The 25,379-nt window shown below is 47.0% G+C and overlaps 1 protein-coding gene across 5 annotated transcripts in view; it reads left to right on the top strand.

Annotated features, from left to right (window-relative positions):
• Positions 1–10,214: 10,214 nt before the first annotated feature.
• LOC141148222 (uncharacterized) overlaps positions 10,215–25,379 on the top strand; it is a 37,874-nt gene continuing 22,709 nt past the window's right edge. For 2 of the 5 annotated variants that reach the window (XM_073635466.1, XM_073635465.1), the window contains exons 1-7: positions 10,215–10,363; positions 11,659–11,697; positions 11,810–11,851; positions 11,964–12,008; positions 12,971–13,015; positions 13,808–13,846; positions 23,155–23,557. In XM_073635466.1, the coding sequence (XP_073491567.1) occupies positions 10,361–10,363; positions 11,659–11,697; positions 11,810–11,851; positions 11,964–12,008; positions 12,971–13,015; positions 13,808–13,846; positions 23,155–23,557 (616 nt within the window). In that variant the 5' untranslated portion in view covers positions 10,215–10,360. The remainder of the gene's footprint in view (positions 10,364–11,658; positions 11,698–11,809; positions 11,852–11,963; positions 12,009–12,970; positions 13,016–13,807; positions 13,847–23,154; positions 23,558–25,379) is intronic. The other 3 variants (XM_073635467.1, XM_073635468.1, XM_073635469.1) reach the window with 3 other exon arrangements.

Raw genomic sequence — 25,379 nt, 5'->3', positions numbered from 1 at the left:
TTATATAATATATATATATATATATATATATATATATATATATATATATATATATATATATATACACAGTATCTCACAAAAGTGAGTACACCCCTCACATTTTTGTAAATATTTTATTCTATATTTTCATGTGACAACACTGAAGAAATGACACTTTGCTACAATGTAAAGTATTGAGTGTACAGCTTGTATAACAGTGTAAATTTGCTGTCCCCTCAAAATAACTCAACACACAGCCATTAATGTCTAAACCGCTGGCTAAACAAAAGTCAGTACATCCCTAAGTGAAAATGTCCAAAGTGGGCCCAATTAGCCATTTTCCCTCCCCGGTGTCATGTGACTCGTTAGTGTTACAAGGTCTCAGGTGTGAATGGGGAGCAGGTGTGTTAAATTTGGTGTTATCGCTCTCACTCTCTTATACTGATCACTGGAAGTTCAACATGGCACCTCATGCAAAGAACTCTCTGAGGATCTGAAAAAAGAATTGTTGCTCTACATAAAAATGGCCTAGGCTATAAGAAGATTGCCAAGACCCTGAAACTGAGCTGCAGCACGGTGGCCAAGACCATACAGCGGTATAACAGGACAGGTTCCACTCAGAACAGGCCTCGCCATGGTCGATCAAAGAAGTTGAGGTCACGTGCTCAGCGTCATATCCAGAGGTTGTCTTTGGGAAATAAATGTATGAGTGCTGCCAGCATTGCTGCAGAGGTTGTAGGGGTGGGGGGTCAGCCTGTCAGTGCTCAGACCATACGCTGCACACTGCATCAAATTGGTCTGCATGGCTGTCATCCCAAAAGGAAGCCTCTTCTAAAGATGATGCACAAGAAAGCCCGCAAACAGCTATATATTTTTTAGCAGACACCCTAGGGAAAAATGGCGGCCATTGCAACTTTTTATGTCACGCGGTATTTGCACAGTAATTCTTCAAACGCAATTTTTTTGGAAAAAATTTTTTTATCATGAATAAAAAAAAAGTTAGCCTACTTGTTTTGTATGATGTGACTGATGATGTTACACCGAGTAAAAAGATACCTCACATGTCACGCTTTAAAGTTGCGCACACCCGTAGTATGGCACCAAACTTCGGTACTTAAAAATCCCTATGGGCGACGCTTTAAAATGCTTTAAAGGTTACATTGTTAGGGGGTTACCGAGGGGGCCTTTGGCTAGAATTATTGCTCTCATTCTATTGTTCGCGGTGATACCTCACATGTGTGGTTTGAACGTTGTTTACATATGCAGGTGCGACTTATGTATGCGTTTTTTCTGCGTGCGAGCTCGTGGGGGTAGGGGCGCTTACTTGTTTTTTTTATTGTTTATTTTATTTTATTTTATTTTTTTTTATACTTTCCCTTTAAAAAAAAAAATGTGATCACTTTTATTCCTATTACAAGGAATGTAAACATCCCTAGTAATAGGAATAGTGCGTGACAGGTCCTCTTTATGGAGAGATGTGGGGTCTATAAGACCCCACATCTCTCCTCCAGGCTGGAAAGCTTTAGATAAAAAAAAAAACGATTTAATGCTTTCTAGCTGAGTCTCCAGCTTTGCTTACTTGCGTCGGCCCGGATGTGATGTCATAACGTTGCTCCGGGGCCTCCGAGAGTCATAGAGATTGCCGGGGACCGTCTGTCTCTTGGTTTTCTCTATGACTTCCTTCCAGCAATAGCAGATTCCTTCTCCGGGTCCCCGATGGCACGGGAGAGCCTGAATAAGCACAAGAGGGCAGCAGGTGGGGGGACGTCCCCTCCCTTTGCTGGTAAGAATGATCACCGGCTGAAAAAAAAACGATATCTGGATGATGCCTGCAGCTGCAAGACACAAAAGTAACAATTGGGCAAAGGCTTGTCCAAGGCCTGGTTCACACCTATGCATTTTTTAGTGTGTTTTCAGTTTTGCAGAAACACACTACAGTCCATTTACCATGGTTTCCTATGGGTCACATTCAAAACTGTGCATTTTATGGAAAGGGTCAGGGATTTTTCTGGTTTTTGGTTCCATAGTCTTCAGTGGATCAAAAGCGTGTATTGAAAAACACAAAATGCACCTTCAATATGCAAATTGCAACCTACATAGGTGTGAATGAGGCCTTAAGAAGAAAGTCTTCAATTTTGATTTGAAAGAGTTTAAACAGGGTGACTCTCTGGTGTCCTTGGGAAGAGAATTCCAGACTTTTTGGGGCAGAACCGGTGAAGACCCTGTCCCTAATAGAGGCTCGATTCACACCTATGCATGTTGCTTTTGAGCGTTTTTGGAGGTTTTTTTTTCATGCTTGCCACGTTTTTGAGCCGCGTTTTTGCCGCGATTTTGCCGCGTTTTTGCCGCGTTTTTGCCGCGATTTGCGTTTTGCGTTTTTTTTTTTTTTTTTTTTTTTTACAGTTTTTTTTACAGTCTAAAAAAAAATGTAAAAAAAATTAAAAAAAAAAAAAAAACGGCAAAAACGCACCAAAAACGCATCAAAAACGCATCAAAAACGCTGCAAAAAAGGTGCACTTGCGTTTTTGATGCTTGTCCATTGAAAACCATTACATGCAAAACGCTGCATTTTGCATGAGAAAAAGTCCCCGACCCTTTCCAAAAACGCAAAGAAACAAAAAAGCATTGATGTGAACATGTTCCATAGGAACCCATGTTAAAAAATTCCCGTGCATTTCTGCAAAATGCAAAATGCATCAAAAAACGCGCTAGTGTGAATGGGGCCAGAGTGTAGATAGGTTTGAGGAACACACAGAAGATCAGAATTAGAAGGGTGAAGGTAAGGTTATGAGGGGGGGAGGGTAAGATTATATAAGTTCAGACAGATAATGGGGTGCCAAGCTGTGCAGAGCCTAAAAGGTGGGTATGAGGATTTTGAAGTTAAAGGGAAACCTGAGAGGTAGCCAGTGCAAGGACCTAAGGATTGGAATAATATGAGATCTGGGTCAGGGTTCATGCTGGCTAGATCAAATCTGGTCCTAGGAGGGAGCAGGTTGTACAGAAACTTATATAACAGACTAAGTAGGATCATAAGCAAGCCTGGATCTAGGGGGTGCTGGGGTGGGCTCTCCAAGACCAGCGCATCCACTGATCATGATCCAGTCTCCTATTCCCAGTTCAGTCCCCCCCACTCACAGTGATATTTTACTAGAATGGCCTTCATCCTAACAAACAATGTTGTCATGTGTAGGCCCCACTTCCAGCACTTACGTCCAGACCTGCAACCTGCATTACCTCATGGTAAATCTACAGTCACGGGGCGGCAAGTGGTTATAAACAATGTTACTTTGTATCTCTCTATTTCATGTCTGATTAACGTTTATAAAAAATGTTACTTTGTATCTCTCTATCTCCTGTCTGATCAACGTTTATAAACAATGTTACTTTGTATATCTCTATCTTCTGTCTGAACACTGTTTATAATCAATGTTACTTTGTATATCTCTATCTCCTGCCCAGATCAATATTTATAAACAATGTTACTTTGTATCTGATCAACGTTTATAAACAATATTACTTTGTGTCTCTCTATCTTCTGTCTGATCAAAATTTATAAACAATGTTACTTTGTATCTCCCTATCTTCTGTCTGATCAACGTTTATAAACAATGTTACATTGTATATCTCTATCTCATGTCTGAACACTGTTTATAAACAATGTTACTTTGTATCTTTTTATCTCCTGTCTGAACACTGTTTATAAACAATGTTACTTTATATCTCTCTATCTGTATAATGTTTATAAACAGTGTTACTTTGTAAATCTCTATCTCCTGCCGGATCAATATTTATAAACAATGTTACTTTGTATATCTCTACCTCATGCCTGAACACTGTTCATAAACAATGTTACTTTGTATTTCTCTATCTTCTGTCTGATTAACATTTATAAACAATGTTACTTTGTATAGTTCTATCTCATGTCTGAACACTGTTTATATACAATGTCACTTTGTATCTCTCTATCTTATGTTTGAACGCTGTTTATAAACAATGTTACTTTGTATCTCTCTATCTCCTGTCTGAACAATGTTTATAAACAATGACACTCTGTATATTTCTATCTTGGATGTGAACAATGTTTATAAACACAGTGTCAGATGGTCCAATTTTAGAGCAGCAGCCTCAATAGTTTCTGTACTTGTACAGTCTTTTTGACAGCTGCTGGATTGCTGGAAAGTGTGAGGGGATACATATAAATACACACACCTGATCATGTGCTTTAGTGCCACCCTCTCTCCAACCAGACTGGGACTTGCATTGTAGGTGGAGTGCTGTCTATTTCACTGCTGAGTACTCTAACACACATGAAGCATTTCAGCACCTGGGACCCTGCTGCTGCTCAGCTAAGTCCATTAAGGTGCCTAACAGGTGGCAGCCCAGTCCAGGACATAGCATCTGCACCTAGGTAGCTGGCAGGCCTCATGCAGCTTATGGCCCATGTGTTTGGCACCTGAAATCTAGAAGAACAAGGTATAAAAAATACATGAATAAATAATGCTGGGATACGATCTGCCAACTCAGGTCAAGCCCAGACATAAAAGGTTAAGTGGACAAATGTTTTACTTTATATTTTTGTGTTGAACTCCACTAAAAGAAGCTCAGCCTGTTGTGTTTATATGCATATTTAAATGCATTGGTGACCTGGAGTAAGCAGGGTGTGGTTAGTTCTAATATGCATACTTGGGTCAGTTAAATCAGTGGTTCTCAACACCTGTCAGAACCCACTAACAGGCCAGATTTTAGATATTACCTTGGGGGAGATGCAGACTAGAACAGTGGCGTCACTAGGGTTGGTGTCAGCTGGTGCGGTAATACATGATGTCACCCCCCACCCCCGGCACTAATCAGGCTAGTGCAGCAGTGCAGCTCTCCCAACCTTAACACACCACAATAGATGGAGCTGGAATGGGATCAGGGGATGGATGGAGCTGGGATGGGATCGGGGGGGTGGATGGAGCAGGGATAGGATCAGTATCAGGGGGGATGGATAGAGTGGGTATGGGATCGGGGGGGATGGATGGAGTGGGTATGGGATCGGGGGGAATGGATGGAGCCGGGATGGGATCAGGGGGATGGATGGAGTAGGTATGGGTTAAGGGGGGATGGATAGAGCAGATATGGGATCAGGGGAGATGGATGGAGTGGGTATGGGATCAGGGGGAATGGATGGGGCAGATATGGGATCAGGGGGATGGATGGAGTAGGTATGGGTTAAGGGGGGATGGATAGAGCAGATATGGGATCAGGGGAGATGGATGGAGTGGGTATGGGATTAGGGGAATGGATGGAGCAGATATGGGGTCAGGGGGGATGGATGGAGCCGGGATGGGACCAGGGGGTAGATGAAGTAGGTATGGGATCAGTGGGGATGGATGAAGTGGGTATGGGTTCAGGGGGATGGATATAGTGGGTATGGGATCAGGGGGATGGATGGAGTGGGTATGGGATCAGGAGGATGGATGGAGTGGGTATGGGATCAGGGGGATGGATGGAGCGGGTATGGGATCAGGGGGGAAGGATGGAGCGGGTATGGGATCAGGGGGATGGATGGAGCGGGTATGGGATCAGGGGAATGAATGGAGCGGGTATGGGATCAGGGGGGATGGATTGAGTGGGTATGGGATCAGGTGGGATGGATGGAGCGGTTATGGAATCAGGGGGATGGATGGAGCGGGTATGGGATCAGGGGGATGGATGGAATGGGTATGGGATCAGGGGGGATGGATGGAGTGGGTATGGGATCAGGGGGGATAGATGGAGCGGGTATGGGATCAGGGGGGATGTATGGAGCGGGTATGGGATAAGGGGGGATGGATGGAGTGGGTATGGGATCAGGTGGGATGGATGGAGCGGTTATGGGATCAGGGGGATGGATGGAGTGGGTATGGGATCAGGTGGGATGGATATAGTGGGTATGGGATCAGGGGGATGGAGGGAGTGGGTATGGGATCAGGGGGATGGATGGAGCGGGTATGGGATCAGGGGGGATGGATGGAGTGGGTATGGGATCAGGGGGGATGGATGGAGCGGGTATGGGATCAGGGGGGATGGATGGAGCGGGTATGGGATCAGGGGGATGGATGGAGCGGGCATGGGATCAGGGGGATGGATGGAGTGGGTATGGGATCAGGGGGATGGATGGAGTGGGTATGGGATCAGGAGGATGGATGGAGTGGGTATGGGATCAGGGGGATGGATGGAGCGGGTATGGGATCAGGGGGGATGGATGGAGCGGGTATGGGATCAGGGGGATGGATGGAGCGGGTATGGGATCAGGGGAATGAATGGAGTGGGTATGGGATCAGGGGGGATGGATTGAGTGGGTATGGGATCAGGTGGGATGGATGGAGCGGTTATGGAATCAGGGGGATGGATGGAGCGGGTATGGGATCAGGGGGATGGATGGAATGGGTATGGGATCAGGGGGGATGGATGGAGTGGGTATGGGATCAGGGGGGATAGATGGAGCGGGTATGGGATCAGGGGGGATGTATGGAGCGGGTATGGGATAAGGGGGGATGGATGGAGTGGGTATGGGATCAGGTGGGATGGATGGAGCGGTTATGGGATCAGGGGGATGGATGGAGTGGGGATCGGATCAGGGGGGATGGATGGAATGGATGTGGGATCAGGGGGGTGGATGGAGTGGGTATGGGATCAGGGGGGATGGATGGAGTGGGTATGGGATCAGGGGGATGGATGGAGTGGGTATGGGATCAGGGGGGATGGATGGAGTGGGTATGGGATCAGGGGGGATGTATGGAGCGGGTATGGGATAAGGGGGGATGGATGGAGTGGGTATGGGATCAGGTGGGATGGATGGAGCGGTTATGGGATCAGGGGGATGGATGGAGTGGGTATGGGATCAGGTGGGATGGATATAGTGGGTATGGGATCAGGGGGATGGATGGAGTGGGTATGGGATCAGGGGGATGGATGGAGCGGGTATGGGATCAGGGGGGATGGATGGAGTGGGTATGGGATCAGGGGGGATGGATGGAGCGGGTATGGGATCAGGGGGGATGGATGGAGCGGGTATGGGATCAGGGGGATGGATGGAGCGGGCATGGGATCAGGGGGATGGATGGAGTGGGTATGGGTTTAGGGGGATGGATGGAGTGGGTATGGGATCAGGAGGATGGATGGAGTGGGTATGGGATCAGGGGGATGGATGGAGCGGGTATGGGATCAGGGGGGATGGATGGAGCGGGTATGGGATCAGGGGGATGGATGGAGCGGGTATGGGATCAGGGGAATGAATGGAGCGGGTATGGGATCAGGGGGGATGGATTGAGTGGGTATGGGATCAGGTGGGATGGATGGAGCGGTTATGGAATCAGGGGGATGGATGGAGCCGGTATGGGATCAGGGGGATGGATGGAATGGGTATGGGATCAGGGGGGATGGATGGAGTGGGTATGGGATCAGGGGGGATAGATGGAGCGGGTATGGGATCAGGGGGGATGTATGGAGCGGGTATGGGATAAGGGGGGATGGATGGAGTGGGTATGGGATCAGGTGGGATGGATGGAGCGGTTATGGGATCAGGGGGATGGATGGAGTGGGTATGGGATCAGGTGGGATGGATGGAGTGGGGATCGGATCAGGGGGGATGGATGGAATGGATGTGGGATCAGGGGGGTGGATGGAGTGGGTATGGGATCAGGGGGGATGGATGGAGTGGGTATGGGATCAGGGGGATGGATGGAGTGGGTATGGGATAAGGGGGATGGATGGAGTGGGTATGGGATCAGGGGGAAGGATGGAGTGGGGATCGGATCAGGGGGGGTGGATGGAATGGATGTGGGATCAGGGGGATGGATTTAGTGGGTATGGGATCAGAGGGGTAGATGGAGTAGGTATGGGATCAGGGGGATGGATGGAGCGGGTATGGGATCAGGGGGATGGATGTAATGGGTATGGGATCAGGGGGGATGGATGGAGTGGGTATGGGATCAGGTGGGATGGATGGAGTGGGTATGGGATCAGGGGGGATGGATGGAGTGGGTACGTGATCAGGGGGGATGGATGGAGTGGGTATGGGATCAGGAGAGATGGATGGAGCAGGTATGGGATCAGGGGGGATGGATGGAGTGGGGATCGGATCAGGGGGAATGGATGGAGGGGATGTGGGATCAGGGGCATGGATGGAGTGGGTATGGGATGAGGAGGGATGGATGGAGTGGGTATGGGATCAGGAGGGATGGATGGAGCGGGTATGCGATCAGGGGTAATGGATGGAGTGGGTATGGGATCAGGGGGATGGATGGAGCGGGTATGCGATTAGGGGGATGGATGGAGCGGGTATGGGATCAGGGGTAATGGATGGAGTGGGTATGCGATTAGGGGGATGGATGGAGCGGGTATGGGATCAGGGGGGATGGATGGAGTGGGGATAGGATCAGGGGGGATGGATGGAGTGGGGATAGGATCAGGGGGGATGGATGGAGTGGATGTGGGATCAGGGGGCGGCTGGTCGGCAAGTAGTTAAAGTGAAGTGAGTTGTCAGCCCAAATCCCAACCTAGAGGATTGGGTTCCCCCTATTTTCCAGTCATCTCTTCCCCTCTCAGGGTCGGTGGCCCCCCTGATACTCACATTTTTGGTCATTTACTCTAAGCGGTAGTGTGAACGGGCCTTAATGGAGCAAAGTATACAGTTAACCCCTTCAACACTGAGCACTTACACCCCCTTCCTGCCCAGACCAATTTTCAGCTTTCAGCGCTGTCGCACTTTGAATGACAATTGCGCGGTTCTGCAACACTGTACCCATATTATGTTTTTAGAATTTTTTTTTCTACAAATAGAGCTTTCTATTGGTGGTCTTTAACCACTGCTGTTTTTTTTTTTTTTCGTTTTTTTGCTAAACAAAGAAAAAAAAAAGACCGGAAATTTTGAAGAAAAAAAAGTTTTTCTTTGTTTCTGTTATAAAATTAGTAATTTTTCTCCCTTACTGATGGACACTGATGAAGCTGCACTGATGGGCACTGATGAGGTGGCACTAATATTCAGCACTGATAGGCAGCACTGTTGGGCACTGATAGGTGACACTGATAGGCGGCACTGATGGGTGGCAATGATGGGCACTGATAGATGGCAGTGATAGGCAGCACTGATGAGGAGGCACTGACAGGCATTACTGATGGGCACTGATGGGCACTGATAGATGGCACTGATGAGGAGACACTGACATGCATTATTGATGGGCACTGATTGCCATCTCTGGTGGGCACTGATTGGCATCCCTGGTGGGCACTGATTGGCACTTGTGGGTATACTTGATGGTACTGCACTGAGATTCTAATTATCAGCACAGACCCCTCCATGGGTTGAGCTTCTGATCGGCTCTCCTGTACTCGCGCCTTGACAGCGGGGATAGAGGAAAAGCTGATAACCGGCACTTCCTGGTTACGATGCGATCAGCTGTGATTGCCCAGTCAGGATAATGAAACCACTGCCCGGCTGTCATTTGGCTATAGGCTGGGCAGAATGTGGTTAAAGAAATGTGGAGCGCTTAGCGAAAGTAACTTTTATAAGTTTACTTTTAGTAACGTTTTTTTTTTAATCTGAACAGCAGTAATTCTAAGCATCAAGGTTGATACCACTGGTAAAAGGAAAAATAAATAAATAAGATATAAGTAAAGAATAAAAATACAAGAATGGCGCAAAGTGAAGTATAGCATAACCAAATTGCTTTTTCTGGTAAATATACAGAAAGTTTTAAAAAAAAAAGAACTGCTGGGACCATAGGCGTGCGCACAGGGTTTGGCTTTACCACTTCAGCCCGGGAAGATTTGGCTGCTCAATGACCAGGGCCATTTTTCGCAATACGGCTCTGTGCCACTTTAACTGACAATTGCGCGGTCCTGCGATGTTGTACCCAAACAAAACTGATGTCCTTTTTTCCCCACAAATAGAGCTTTCTTTTGGTGGTATTTGATCACCTCTGCGGTTTTTATTTTTTGCACTATAAACAAAAAAAAGAGCGACAATTAAAAAAAAAAAACACAATATTTTGTACTTTTTGCTGTAATAAATAGCCCCATTTTTTTTTCACAGAGGTGACCCTGGCAGGTGAAGGAGGAGGATGGGTACAACAATCACTTTCAGGTGGAGTGACCCTTTAAATCTATTTGTTTCAAAAGGCAGCGATTGTCAACAAGTCATTGTATGTACCAGTCATGTGACTTCTCCGAGAACTTTGTGCAGATATGCTGGAACAGGAAGAGGGGGGAGGAGGATAACTGCTTTCACTTTCACTTTTCTCTGATCATTGTGTCCCAGTCTGAGCTGACACTGTGCTGAGGACAGACAGATGCTGAGCTCCACCTCAACACCCCCAGAGGACAACGCATACAGGCAGAGCGACTCTTCATAAACATGGTAAAATCAGCAACCTCAGAGCTCAGGAGTGCTGGGACTTGTAGTCCTGTATCACCTATCTGGACACCGGAACTTGTGCTGCTCTCCTGATATGAGTGTGATCTTTGCTGGAGCTAGTGTGGTCCCAGGAGCTCCACCAGTATCACGCTTGTCTCAGGGGAGCACCACAAGTCCCAGAAGTACCAGTTTGACCATCTCCTGTATTATGACTGCAGTCTCTGACCATCTCCTGCAGCATGTCTGCAGTCTCTGACCATCTCCTGTATTATGTCTGCAGTCTCTGATCATCTCCTGTACTATGTCTGCAGTCTCTGACCATCTCCTGTATTTTGTCTGCAGTCTCTGATCATCTCCTGTACTATGTCTGCAGTCTCTGATCATCTCCTGTATTATGTCTGCAGTCTCAGTACAGGAGATGGTCAGAGACTGCAGACATGCTACAGGAGATGATCAGAGACTGCAGACATACTACAGGAGACAGTCAGAGACTGCAGACATGCTACAGGAGATGGTCAGAGACTGCAGACATAGTACAGGAGATGGTCAATGTCTGCAGTCTCTGACCACCTCCTGTAGTATGTCTGCAGTCTCTGACTGTCTCCTGTAGTATGTCTGCAGTCTCTGACCATCTCCTGTAGTATGTCTGCAGTCTCTGACTGTCTCCTGTAGTATGTCTGCAGTCTCTAACCATCTCCCGTATTATACCTGCAGTCTCTGACTGTCTCCTGTAGTATGCCTGCAGTCTCTGACCATCTCCTGTAGAATGTCTGCAGTCTCTGACCATCTCCTATAGAATGTCTGCAGTCTCTGACTTTCTCCTGTACTATGTCTGCAGTCTCTGACTTTCTCCTGTACTATGTCCGCAATCTCTGACCATCTCCTGTACTATGTCTGCAGTCTCTGACCATCTCCTGTACTATGTCTGCAGTCTCTGACCAACTCATGATTGACCATCAGTAATCTAAACTAATAGTTGAGGTCCTTGGGATGAATCTGTACAGAGTTCTCATCATGTCTTATATCAGAAAAAAAATCAGATGGGGTCTCTATTTTGGCCCCGGGGCTCCTACATTGTAATAATTGGTGTGACAGCCTGATCTCCACCAGCAGATCAGAGACAGAACATCTAGAGAAGATCCCCCCTGGGGAAGGTGGGGGATCATCTGCTACTCCTATAGAACATGATTTTAGTCTCACATTTCTATCGGATTGTGGCTTTCGAAGATCTGAAGAAAGTATCCGCTAGAACAGTTTGAACATCTTTTGTTTTATATGTTTCTCTTTTTGTCTTTCAGGTGTCATCCTCCACTGTAATGCAGAGTGTTTTATCCAAGGTGAGGAACGGAGGAATGGAGACTCTTTGGTCTGTAGGGCTGTTTTTGAGGAATTAGGTTGAGGTTTGCAGTCTTGTGTTATTTATACATTTTTCTCTTGTTTGTCTTTCAGATGTCGTTTTTCTTCACTGTAATATGGAGTTTTTTATCCAAGGTGAGGAACGGAGTAATGGAGACTATTAGGTCTGTAGGGCTGTCTTTGAGGAATTAGGTTGAGGTTTGCAGTCTTGTGTTATTTATACATTTTTCTCTTGTTTGTCTTTCAGGTGGCTTGTTATTGTTATGATATGACTATGGGTATTCTACGCAAGGTAAGAAAAATAGGTTAACCGTAGGGCTGTTTCTGAGGTATTAAATGAGGTTTGCAGTTTTTATGATATTTGATCAATGAAGTCACTCAAGATCCCCAGCACATTTATTTATCTGGCATTAACTGTCCACTGTAGTATGTCTGCAGGTCTCTGGCCATCTCCTGTAGTACAGTGGTCATCAACCCTGTCCTCAGGGCCCACTAACAGGCCAGGTTTGCAAGATAACTGAAATACATCACAGGTGATATCATTTGCTGCTCAGTGATTGCAGTATTCAAGTCTGCATCTCCCCAAGGTAATACATAAAACCTGGCCTGTTAGTGGGCCCTGAGGACAGGGTTGATGACCATTGCTGTAGTAGGTCCATAGTCTGACAGTTCTCTGTAGAATTACATCCACTGAATATTATGTGTGGCCCTGTGGTGATGTCAGGGGCCCCATTTGAAGCCCCCTATGTCAAGAAATTTGACCATCAGTAATCTAACCTCATGGCTGAGGTCCTTGGGATAAATCTGTACAGAGTTCTCATCATATCTCATATCAGAAAAAAATTAGATGGGGTCTCTGTTTGGCCCCAGGCGCCTACATTGTAATAATTGGTGTGACAGCCTGATCTCCACCAGCAGATCAGAGACAGAACATCTAGAGAAGATCCTCCCTGGGGAAGGTAGGGGGTCATCTGCTACTCCCATAGAACAAGATTTTAGACTCACATTTCTATTGGATTGTGGCTTTCGAAGATCTGAAGAACGTATCTGCTAGAACAGTTTGAACATCTTTTGTTTTATATGTTTCTCTTTTTGTCTTTCTGATGTCGTTCTCCACTGTAATGCAGAGTGTTTTATCCAAGGTGAGGAACGGAGGAATGGAGACTATTTGGTCTGTAGGGCTGTCTTTGAGGAATTAGGTTGAGGTTTGCAGTCTTGTGTTATTTATAAATTTTTCTCTTGTTTGTCTTTCAGGTGGCTTGTTTTTGTTATGATATGACTTTGGGTATTCTACTCAAGGTAAGAAAAATAGGTTATCTGTAGGGCTGTTTCTGAGGTATTAAATGAGGTTTTTAGTTTTTATGATATTTGATCAATGAAGTCACCTAAGATACCCAGTCCATTTATTTATCTGGCAATAACCGTCCCCTGTAGTATGTCTGCAGGTCTCTGGCCGTCTCCTGTAGTACAGTGGTCATCAACCCTGTCCTCAGGGCCCACTAAGGTTTGCAAGATAACTGAAATGCATCACAGGTGATATCATTTGCTGCTCAGTGACTGCATTATTCTAGTCTGCATCTCCTCAAGGTAATACATAAAACCTGGCCTGTTAGTGGGCCCTGAGGACAGGGTTGATGACCACTGGTGTAGTAGGTCCATAGTCTGACAGTTCTCTGTAGAATTACCTCCACTGAATATTATGTGTGGCCCTGTGGTAATGTCAGGGGCCACACTTGAAGCCCCCTATGTCAAGAAGTTTGACCATCAATAATCTAAACTCATGGTTGAGGTCCTTGGGATAAATCTGTACAGGGTTCTCATCATATCTCATATCAGAAAAAATGAGATGGGGTCTCTTTTTGGCCCCGGGGCTCCTACATTGTAATAATTGGGGTGACAGCCTAATCTCCACCAGCAGATCAAAGACAGAACATCTAGAGAAGATCCTCCCTGGGTCATCTGCTACCCCCATAGAACATGATTTTAGTCTCACATTTCTATCGGATTGTGGCTTTCGAAGATCTGAAGAAAGTATCTGCTAGAACAGTTTGAACATCTTTTGCTTTATATGTTTATCTTTTTGTCTTTCAGATGTCGTTCTTCACTGTAATGCAGAGTTTTATATCCAAGGTGAGGAACGGAGGAATGGAGACAATTTGGTCTGTAGGGCTGTTTTTGAGGAATTAGGTTGAGGTTTGCAGTCATGTGTTATTTATATATTTTTTTCTTTCTGTTTGTCTTTCAGATGCCTTGTTTTTGTTATGATTAGGGATGAGCTGAACACCCCCCGGTTCGGCTCGCACCCAGTCCATTACCAGGCCCTTTGGGTCTTGTATAGATATTAAGGGGAACCCCGCACCCAAATTAAAAAAAAGGAAAGGCGTGGGGCCCCCAGGCCCTAAATACTCTGAACAGCAGTATACAGGCGGTGCAAACAAGACAGGGACTGTAGGTTTGTTGTTAAGTAGAATCTGTTTGTAATTTTGAACTGGTGCATTTTTAACGTGTTTAGCTCCAGCCAAAAAATCTATTAAGCTTTTTGAAAAACATAGGGAAGGGTTATTACCCCTGTGACATTAGTTTTGCTGTCTGTGCTCCTCTTCAGAAGATTTCACCTCACTTTCTGTCCCAATGACAAATGTTTTTAGAAAATGTGGGGGTTTTAGTGAAACAAGGATTGGTGATAAAGCATCAGTGGAAAGGAGAAACGTTTTTCCCATATTAACTCTTACAGGAGAGAATTTCCCTTCCTAGGGGTAGATTTCATCTCACTGTTGTCTCCTTCCGTTTGCAAGTAGGAGTCATTTGTAAGTTGGATGTTTGAAAGTAGGGTCCTGCCCTATATACTCTGCAGAAATTTGGGCCTTAGGTGTTGGTGTTGCCACAACACTGTAAGCCCTCACAGGGCCCTGCTGTGAAATATTAGATCAAGAATTGTAATTACATGCCCCTGTTGAACAGGGGCAGAAAGATTGGGCCTTTGGTAAAAGTGGTGGTGCTGGTGCCACAACACTGTAAGTCCTCACAGTTACTCTTGGTGGGCGCTGGAACGGGCCCTGCTGTGAAAAAAATAGATCAAAAATTGTAATTACATGCACCTGTTGAACAGGGGCAGAAAAATAGGGCCTTTGGTGGTGGTGCTGGTGCCACAATACTGTAAGTCCTCACAGTTACTCTTAGTGGGCGCAGAAACGGGCCCTGCTGTGAAATATTAGATCGAGAAATGTAATTACATGTCCCTGTTGAACAGGGGCAGAAAAATTGGGCCTTAGGCACTGGTGCTGGTGCCACAACACTGCAACCCCTCACAGATACTCTAGTTGGAGCGCAGGACGAACCCTGCTGCAAAGAATTGCATCAAAAATTAAAATTACACGCCCCTGTTAAACAGGGGCTGAAAAATTGGGCCTTAGGCAGTGTTGCCACAACACTGCAACCCCTCACAGATACTCTAGTTGGAGCGCAGGAATGAACCCTGCTGCAAAGTATTGCATCAAAAATTGCAATTACACGCCCCTGTTAAACAGGGGCTGAAAAAATGGGCCTTAGCCACTGGTGGCGGCATCCAGGAAACAAAAATATTCTTACAAGCTATCAGCATAATCATTGAGGAGAAAGAGGATAGTTACTCAGCATAACAGGATAGTCACTCAGCATCAGAATAGGCAGTCTTGAAGGGATCTGACATTTCAAAGAAATTTATTCGGTTACATACTGTAAGCATCAGGTGCTTGGTAGCTGGGGGTGATCCAAGACTGATTCATTTTTATGAAGGTCAGTCGATTGACCGAGTCGGTGGACAGGTGCACCCTGTAATCAGTTACAAAGCCTCCAGCAGCACTGAATGTGCATTCCAAAGAAATGCTGGATGCAGGACAGGCCAGTAGCTCAATTGCATACTGTGCAAGCTCTGGCCAGTAATCCATCCTCAAGACCCAGTAACCCAGAGGATTTTCGGTGGGAAATGTGTCCAAGTCAGATCTTGCCCCTAGGTATTCCTGCACCACGTAAAACAAACGTTGGCGATGGTTGCTGGAACCGATCATACCTTGGGGCTGCGGACTAAAAAATTGTCTGAACTCATCGGTCAGATGGCCACCTTCTCCACTGCTCCTTCTTTGACTGACCGAAGCCTCAGCAACACGTTGTCCAGGAACAGGAGTTTGAAAAACTCCCAGTCTCTGGGAAAGTGTTTGCTCCCTCTGCAACGGCAAGATAAGGTCTGCAACCTTACTCTTGTAACGTGGATCAAGGAGGGTTGCCAGCCAGTAACGATCCCTCTCCTTGATACCACGAATATGAGGATCCTTCCGCAGGCTTTGCAGGATCAGGGAGGCCATGCAGCGTAGGTTTGCTGAGGCTTTCGGTCCGGAGTCCTCTGGGTCACTAAGGACGACATGATCCGCAGCCACCTCCTCCCAGCCACGTACAAATCCATGGGTTTCTTGGGACTGTAAATGATCCCTTAAAACTTCTGCTGATGCTGGGTGCCAGGCTCCACCTCCATGCTGACACAATCCTCCTCCTCTTCCTGTGTGATCGGCGGGCATGCAGGAACACTGTCTGGATAAAGGGGGCCTTGAGAGCTAAGGAAGTCCTCCTCTTTCTGTCTCTGTTCTGCATCAAGTTCCCTGTCCATTATTTCACGCAGCGTGTGCTCCAACAGGTGGACAAGGGGGACAGTGTCACTGATGCATGCACTGTCACTGCTCACCATCCTCGTGGCCTCCTCAAATGGTGACAGGACAGTGCATGCATCCCTGATCATGGCCCACTGGCGTGGGGAAAAAAAACCAAGCTCCCCTGACCCTCTCCTGGTGCCATAGTCGCACAGGTACTCATTGATGGCCCTGTGCTGTGTGTCAAGCCACTGCAGCAGGCCAACGTTGAGTTTCACCTTGTGGGCATGTCACAGATTAGGCGGATCTTGGGCAGGTTAAATTCCTTTTGGAGGTCAGCCAGTCGAGCACTGGCATTATATGACCGGCGGAAATGCACACAGACTTTCCTGGCCTGCCTCATGACATCCTGTATGCCCGGGTACCTGCCCAAGAACCGCTGCACCACTAAGTTAAGGACATGAGCCAAACAGGGCACATGGGTCAGTTGTCCCTGTCGGAGGGCAGAGAGGAGGTTGGTGCCATTGTCACAAACCACCATTCCTGGCTTAAATTGGCATGGCGTCAACCACCTCTGAACCTGCCCCTGCAGAGCTGACAGAATCTCTGCCCCAGTGTGGCTCCTGTCCCCCAAGCACACCAGCTCAAGCACTGCATGGCATCTTTTGGCCTGTGTACTTGCATAGCCCCTTGAATGCCTACAGAGCACCGCTGGTTCCGAGGACAAAGCACAGGAAGCGGTCATGGAGGAAGAAGAAGAGGAAGGGGTGGAGGAGAGAGGTGTGTCAGAATCATCAGTAGTGGCATTTTGGAGGCGTGGTGGCAGAACAACCTCCAACACTACTGCACCTTGTCCTGCATCCTTCCCAGCTGCCAGCAGAGTCACCCAATGTGCCATGAAACTTAGGCAACGTCCCTGTCCATGCCTGCTGGACCATGAATCAGCGGTAATATGCACCTTACCGCTGACCGCCCTGTCCAGCAAGGGCAGCACAGTGGTGTAGTGGTTAGCACATTCACCTAGCAACAATAGGGTCGCTGGTTCAAATCCCGATCACGGCACCATCTGCCTGGAGTTTGCATGTTCTCCCTGTGCCTGCGTGGGTTTCCTCCGAGTACTCCGGTTTCCTCCCACACTCCAAAGACATGCTGGTAGGTTAATTAGATCCTGTCGAAAAAAAATTGGCCAAATATGTGTATGTTGTATGTGTATGTGTTTGTAAGCATGTCAGGACCCCATGGGGCAAGGACCGCGCTATACTGCAGATGGACACCGGCAGCAAAAAGTGCCCTGAGGCGATTCAGTTCGCATAGGTAGCGCTATACAAGTCACTCATTCATTCATTCAAGGCCAAGACACTGCCTTCCACATGGTGGTAGAGAGCCGGAATCGCCTTCCGTGAGAAAAAGTGACGTTTGGGAACCTGCCACTGAGGAACCGCACATTCCACAAACTCACGGAAGGGGGCAGGGTCTACCAACTGAAAAGGTAGCAGTTGAAGTGCTAGCAATTTTGCCAAGCTAGCATTCAACCGCTGGGCATGTGGATGGCTGGGAGTGAACTTCTTTCTGTGGTGCAGCAGCTGGGGCAGGGAAATTTGCCTGGTACAATCTGACGTCGGTGTACCGATAGCAGATTGCCCGCAAGTATTTGGCTGTGACACACCTAATTCTACACCTTCATTCCTCTCAGTGCAGGTCTCAGAGAGGACTGAAGGTATAGTGAGGTTGGAGATCCCTGCTGATGAGGAGCAAGGAGAGGTCCCCTTTGTTCTTTGGTGTGGGTCTTTTAGGTACGCTTGCCAACAAACTGCATGGCAGGTCAACATATGTCTGGTCAAGCATGTGGTGCCCAAGTGGGAGATGTTTTGGCCACGTGAGATACGCTTGAGACATATGTTGCAAATAGCAGCGGTGTGATCTGATGCACTCATCTCAAAAAAGGCCCATACCAAAGAACTTTTGGAATAACGCACAGAGACAGCAGCGTCTTGCACATGCGGAGCTCTGCTGTGTGATGTAGTCAGTGTGCTGCCCTTAGGCTGGCCCCTGGAGGGCATACTGCCTCGTTGGTGATGTGCCTCCTCCTCCTCCTCTCTCCTATCAGGCACCCATTTGGAGTCAGTGACCTCATCATCCCCTCCCTCCCCATCACTGGAGCAAACCTGGCAGTATGCTGCAGCAGGGAGAACATGACTGCCAGATTGCTATCCTTCTTGGGCACCCCCTCTGTCTGGGCTCAAGTTACTGCCTTCCTCTAGCTGAGTACCATCATCGGAGCCTTCAAAATGCTGGGCATCCTCCTGGAGCATGTACCCAACACTGTGGTCAAACAGTTCGGGGGACTCCTCAGGAGGACATGGTGGGGCTAGGGAAGGAGTCACTGATAGCATTGAGCTGAGGGAAGAGGCCGCATTGGCAGCTGCTTTGCCAAAGTACCCTGAGCCTGGGTGAAAGAGGATTAGGAGGATGCGGACGGCTTGGTCATCCACTCGACCAAGTCTTCGGCATGATGCGGCTCAATGCGGCCAGCTGCCAAAAAAAAGGCCATGTGTCCCACGGCCACGTGCTGATGAGGATGCACCGTGTCCATGACCAGCACTGTTGCCTCTAGACACAGAGCCTGCTTGCCCTATTTTATTGGCTTGTGACTGTCTGTCTCTCCTTGTTGGCCTTCCAGACATACTATTTGCCTGCAGTAAAATGTAGCTGCACAAAACTGGGATGTATATATATACCGATTATACTGCAGCCAGCAGAATCAACTGCCTGCCTGTAGTATTATTAATATGAAAACACATGCACTTGTCTTCAGGTAGCTATACTGTAGGTGCAACTGTGCAGGGTACACAGTACAGTAACTGGAAATACATCAAGTGCCTACCCAAGCACCTGGCTTCAGGTAGCTATACTGTAGGTTCAACTGTGCAGGGTACACAGTACAGTAACTGGTAATACGTCAAGAGCCTACACAAGCACCTGGCTTCAGGTAGCTATATACTGTAGGTGCAACTGTGCAGGGTACACAGTACAGTAACTGGAAATACGTCAAGAGCCTACACAAGCACCTGGCTTCAGGTAGCTATACTGTAGGTTCAACTGTGCAGGGACACAGTACAGTAACTGGAAATACATCAAGTGCCTACACAAGCACCTTGCTTCAGGTAGCTATACTGTAGGTTCAACTGTGCAGGGTACACAGTACAGTAACTGGAAATACGTCAAGAGCCTACACAAGCACCTGGCTTCAGGTAGCTATATACTGTAGGTGCAACTGTGCAGGGTACACAGTACAGTAACTGGAAATACGTCAAGAGCCTACACAAGCACCTGGCTTCAGGTAGCTATACTGTAGATGCAACTGTGCAGGGTAAACAGTACAGTAACTGGAAATACTTCAAAGAGCCTACACAAGCACCTGGATTCAGGTAGCTATACTGTAGGTGCAACTGTGCAGGGTAAACAGTACAGTAGCTGGAAATATGTCAAAGAGCCCACACAAGCACCTGGCTTCAGGTAACTATACTGTAGGTGCAACTGTGCAGGGTACACAGTACAGTAACTGGAAATACGGAAAGAGCCTACACAATCACCTGGCTTCAGGTAGCTGTACTGTAGGTGTAACTGTGCAGGGTACACAGTACAGTAACTTTAAATATGTCAAGAGCCTACACAAGCACCTGGCTTCAGGTAGCTATATACTGTAGGTGCAACTGTGCAGGGTACACAGTACAGTAACTGGAAATACGTCAAGCGCCTACACAATTACCTGGCTTAAGGTAGCTATACTGTAGATGCAACTGTGCAGGGTACGCAGTACAGTAACTGGAAATACGTCAAGAGCCTACACAAGCACCTGGCTTCAGGTAGCTATACTGTAGGTGTAACTGTGCAGGGTACACAGTACAGTAACTGGAAATACATCAAGAGCCTACACAAGCACCTGGCTTCAGGTAGCTATACTGTAGGTGCAACTGTGCAGGGTACACAGTACAGTAACTGGTAATATGTCAAGAGCCTACACAAGCACCTGGCTTCAGGTAGCTATACTGTAGATGCAACTGTGCAGGGTACACAGTACAGTAACTGGAAATACGTCAAAAGCCTACACAAGCACCTGGCTTCCGGTAGCTATACTGTAGGTGCAACTGTGCAGGGTACAGAGTACAGTAACTGGAAATACGTCAAGAGCCTACACTAGCACCTGGCTTCAGGTAGCTATACTGTAGGTGCAACTGTGCAGGGTACACAGTACAGTAACTGGAAATACGTCAAGAGCCTACACAAGCACCTGACTTCAGGTAGCTGTACTGTAGGTGCAACTGTGCAGGGTACACAGTACAGTAACTGGAAATACGTCGAAAGCCTACACAAGCACCTGGCTTCAGGTAGCTATACTGTAGGTGCAACTGTGCAGGGTACACAGTACAGTAACTGGAAATACGTCAAGAGCCTACACAAGCACCTGGCTTCAGGTAGCTATACTGTAGGTGCAACTGTGCAGGGTACACAGTACAGTAACTGGAAATACGTCAAAAGCCTACACAATTACCTGGCTTCAGGTAGCTATACTGTAGGTGCAACTGGGCAGAGTACACAGTACAGTGACTGGAAATACATCAAGAGCCTACACAAGCACCTGGCTTCAGGTAGCTATACTGTAGGTGCAACTGTGCAGGGTACACAGTAGAGTAACTGGAAATACGTCAAGAGCCTACACAAGCACCTGGCTTCAGGTAGCTATACTGTAGGTGCAACTGTGCAGGGTACACAGTACAGTAACTGGAAATACGTCAAGAGGCTACACAAGCACCTGGCTTCAGGTAGCTTTACTGTAGGTGCAACTGTGCAGGGTACACAGTACAGTAACTGGAAATACGTCAAGAGCCTACACAAGCACCTGGCTTCAGGTAGATATACTGTAGGTGCAACTAGAAATACTGTAAAAACACCTGCCTGCCTGTCAGTATATTAGGAAGAGAATAACAGGAACGGATCTAGCTAAACTGAATACAGTGTATATATATAACTGGGGTTACTGGCAGACATCACTGATAGGGCTGCACAGATAATAAGCACAGACCCCCTGTCAGGAGAGCCTCTATGTCAGTGGTTCTCAACCTTGCTAGTGCTGTGACCCCTTGATAAAATTTCCCAAGTTGTGGGGACCCCAACAGTAAAATTATTTCCATAGCGTGGGAGGTCAGCACCCAAGGCAAGACAAGTAATTTGCGCCCCTAATGGACATTCAGCGCTCCCTGAGTTGCTTCCACTTGTACAGTATTGAAACCCCTTATGGTACATTTTAGGATGTGCCACTCTCTCTTTCTCTTTGTTTGCCTTTCTTTCTCCATCCTAATTTCTTATTTTTTTCCCCCCATTCCTCTCTCTAGCCGTCTGTTCTCTTATTCTTTCTCTGTGCCGTGAACTGAATGGGCGGCTGCGAATAGGCTAAGTGGGCGGCCACAGGCTCCAGGGACAGCCCAGCTGGGTAGCCGCAAAAAGGCTGGGAGAGCAGTGCGGGCTTCAGGAACAGCCCAGGATTCGGTGACCCCTTGCAAATTATCATTCGACCCCTGAGGGGGTCCCGACCCCCAGGTTGAGAACCACTGCTCTATGTCATAGGCTCTTTACCGTGATGGGAGATGCGGTGTGTCCGTGCGACACACTACACCACTGATAACCATGCCGCGCACACAGCGGCTTGTTCTGAAAGATGTCTATGATGTCCAGTCAGTAAAATGGAGCCCCTGCCCGGCCATCATTCTGCTATGGGCGGGAAGGTGTTAAAAGAGTCCAAAGATGCCTTTTAGTATTCATAATTTGAGCAAACAAAAACAATCAACATGTTTTGGGGGCCAACAAAACGCACCCCTTCATAAGGCTATAAAACAGACATAAAGGATCAAAATAAAACCTATTGTATAAACCCAAAATACACTATATTACCAGAAGTATTGGGATGCCTGCCTTTACATGAACTTTAATGGCATCCCAGTCCATAGGGTTCAATATTGAGTTGGCCCATACTTTACAGCTATAACATCTTCACCTCTTTTGGGAATGCTGTCCACAAGGTTTAGGAGTGTGTCTATGGGAATGTTTGACCATTCTTCCAGAAGCGCATTTGTGAGGTCAGGCACTGATGTTGGACGAGAAGGCCTGGCTCGCAGTCTACACTCTAATTCATCCCAAAGGTGTTCTAATAGGTTGGGGACAGGACTCTGTGCAGGCCAGTCACGTTCCTCCACCCCAAACTCCCTCATCCATGTCTTTATGGATCTCCTGTCCTCCTACAGACCCTGCACTTTCTTATTTTCAGCTCAATCCTCAGCTTCTTCCTGGAAGCAGCACAAGGTAAAGGGGGTGCACTGTGATGTAAGGGAGGGTAAGGAACTGTTGACTTCTGATGGTGGGGGTGACTCTTGACATCTGATGTACGTAGGGTTGGGGTGCTCTGTGCTTCTAGTCTTACAGCCCTTTGTGGGCAACCATAATGTTGATGCAACCCGCAATGAAATTGAGTTTGACACCCATGAGACAAAGCTAAGTATCTTAAGAAATTCCTACTATGCTTCGCCTTCTAGTGGCCTAATGTGGTATTCCTTTTTAGATAAAATAAATAAATAAAATTGCCCAGCATAGGAAAAAAACCCTAACAACATTTGTTTTTGCCTCAATCGATCACAAAGAACAAATGTACATGCTTTTTGTACTGGGAAATTGCTATGCAAATTCCTTATAAGTGCACATTTTGTGTTGATGCTACTGACACACAGAATGAAGTCTATCATGATTTTTGTTTCTTATTTCACACAGAGTTCTCTTACCATGGATGTATTTTATTTCATTTCCCAGATCAGGAGGCAACCCAGTATTACAGTTTTTATACTCTGGGACTTATGGATACGAATGGTATCAGCGGTGCTGAGTTGGGCTTCGATACTGACAATTAGCTCAAAAAGTGTTGTCGGTATATTTTCCCGGGAAGGCGAGGGTTCTTACCATTTCCTCTTCGAGGCCCTTGGGTTCCAGGATTTACTGGTTAGAAAAGTCCGGACAACCACCATAACAAATGATGGATGGCCCAGATTTAAAGAGGAGGTGTCCCGATGTGACTTTGCCATTTTATATCATTCCAAGACCCGAGGGAGACTCAACATCACAGATGTGACGGATTCCATCTATGACAAGGAACTCAAACATCTTTCCCAAAAACTAGGTAAGACTCAAGCACTTGTATTCCTCTATTTTGGGTGGATTCCTGGGGGTGAAGCTACCCATTGGCTGTTTAAAACTCCAAAAGGTAAATATCCAACAGGAACTAGGGCTTCAAAAGATATTCTTTTAGTAAAATGAAGCTCACTGACTCTGGTGAGGCCACTCATGTCAAATAAGACTCCCTTTCATTGGGTAATCAGAAAGTGGCTGAAAACATACAGTATAAAAATTTCAAGTAGAATTCCATGCAAAACCTAACTGTCTCTCTAAATTGCTTCCTCCAATTATAACTAACCGGTGTAAGGGGGAATCAGTATACTTATCTATATTCAGGCCACTCCAGTTCAGTCATGTGACCTCCCTTGTGTAAACCAGAGCCAGCTGCAGGGGAGAGGAGGGAGTGCTCGACAATGGTTGGTAATGCCTGGGAGTGGTGACATCACCCATAGGCTCCTATGGGTCATCCGTTGTTGGAACACCCTCCTCTCTTCTGAAGTAGGGATGAGCCGAACACCCCTCAGTTTTGTTCGCATCCAGAACATGCGAACAGGCAAAAAATTCGTTTGAACTCCGTTAAAGTCTATGGGACACGAACATGAATAATCAAAAGTGCTAATTTTAAAGGCTTATATGCAAGTTTTTGTCATAAAAAGTGTTTGGGGACCTGGGTCCTGCCCCAGGGGACATGGATCAATGCAAAAAAAAGTTTTAAAAATGGTTGTTTTTTCGGGAGCAGTGATTTTAATAATGCTTGAGGTGAAACAATAAAAGTGTAATATTCCTTTAAATTTACCTGGGGGGTGTCTATAGTATGCCTGTAAAGTGGCGCATGTTTCCCGTGTTTAGAACAGTCTGAGAGCAAAATTACTGTTCTAAAGGGAAAAAAAGTCATTTAAAACTACTTGCGGCTATAATGAATTGTCGGTACAGAAGTCATTGAAAAAAACGGCATGGGATTCCCCCACAGGGGAATCCCGAACCAACATTAAAAAAAATGCATGGGGGTCCCCCCAAATTCCATACCAGGCCCTTCAGGTCTGGTGTGGATATTAAGGGGAACCCCGCACCAAAATGTAAAAAAAAATGGCGTGGGGGTCCCCCCAAAAATTCATACCAGACCCTTATCCGAGCACGAAACCTGGCAGGCTGCAGGAAAAGAGGGGGGACAAGAGAGCGCCCCCCTCCTGAACCATACCAGGCCACATGCCCTCAACATTGGGAGGGTGCTTTGTGGTAGCCCCCCAAAGCACCTTATCCCCATGTTGATGGGGAGAAGGGCCTCATCCCCACAACCCTTGCCCGGTGGTTGTGGGGGTCTGCGGGCAGGGGGCTTATCAGAATCTGGGAGCTCCCTTTAACAAGGGGACCCCCAGATCCTGGCCCCCCCATGTGAATTGGTAATGGGGTACAAATGTACCCCTACCATTTCACAAAAAAGTGTCAAAAATGTTAAAGACAATAAACGTTTTTTGACAATTCCTTTATTAATGTATTCTTCTTTCTCCGCTTCTTCTTTCATCTGGTCTTCCTTCGGTGTTCTTCTTCTTCCTCCATCTTGTTCTTCCACCGCTTCTTCCTCTATCTTTTTCTGCTTCTTCCTCCGGTCTTCTCGTCCGGCATCTTCCTCTGGCTTCTTCTTCTCCGTTTCATCCTCCGGACGATCCACCTCAATGGAAGTCTCCCGCTGTGTGGCACTTCTGTTCTTGTGACAGCTCCTATATGACGGAGGGTGGGGCCACCCGGTGACCCCGCCCCCTCTGACACATGGGGACTTCCCTATGGATTTCCCCTGGTGTCAGAGGGGGGCAGGGTCACCCTTTTAC

This window comes from Aquarana catesbeiana, linkage group LG06 (assembly GCF_042186555.1).
Source record: "Aquarana catesbeiana isolate 2022-GZ linkage group LG06, ASM4218655v1, whole genome shotgun sequence".
Lineage (NCBI taxonomy): Eukaryota > Metazoa > Chordata > Amphibia > Anura > Ranidae > Aquarana > Aquarana catesbeiana.
This window is presented reverse-complemented; position numbering and strand designations above follow the sequence as displayed.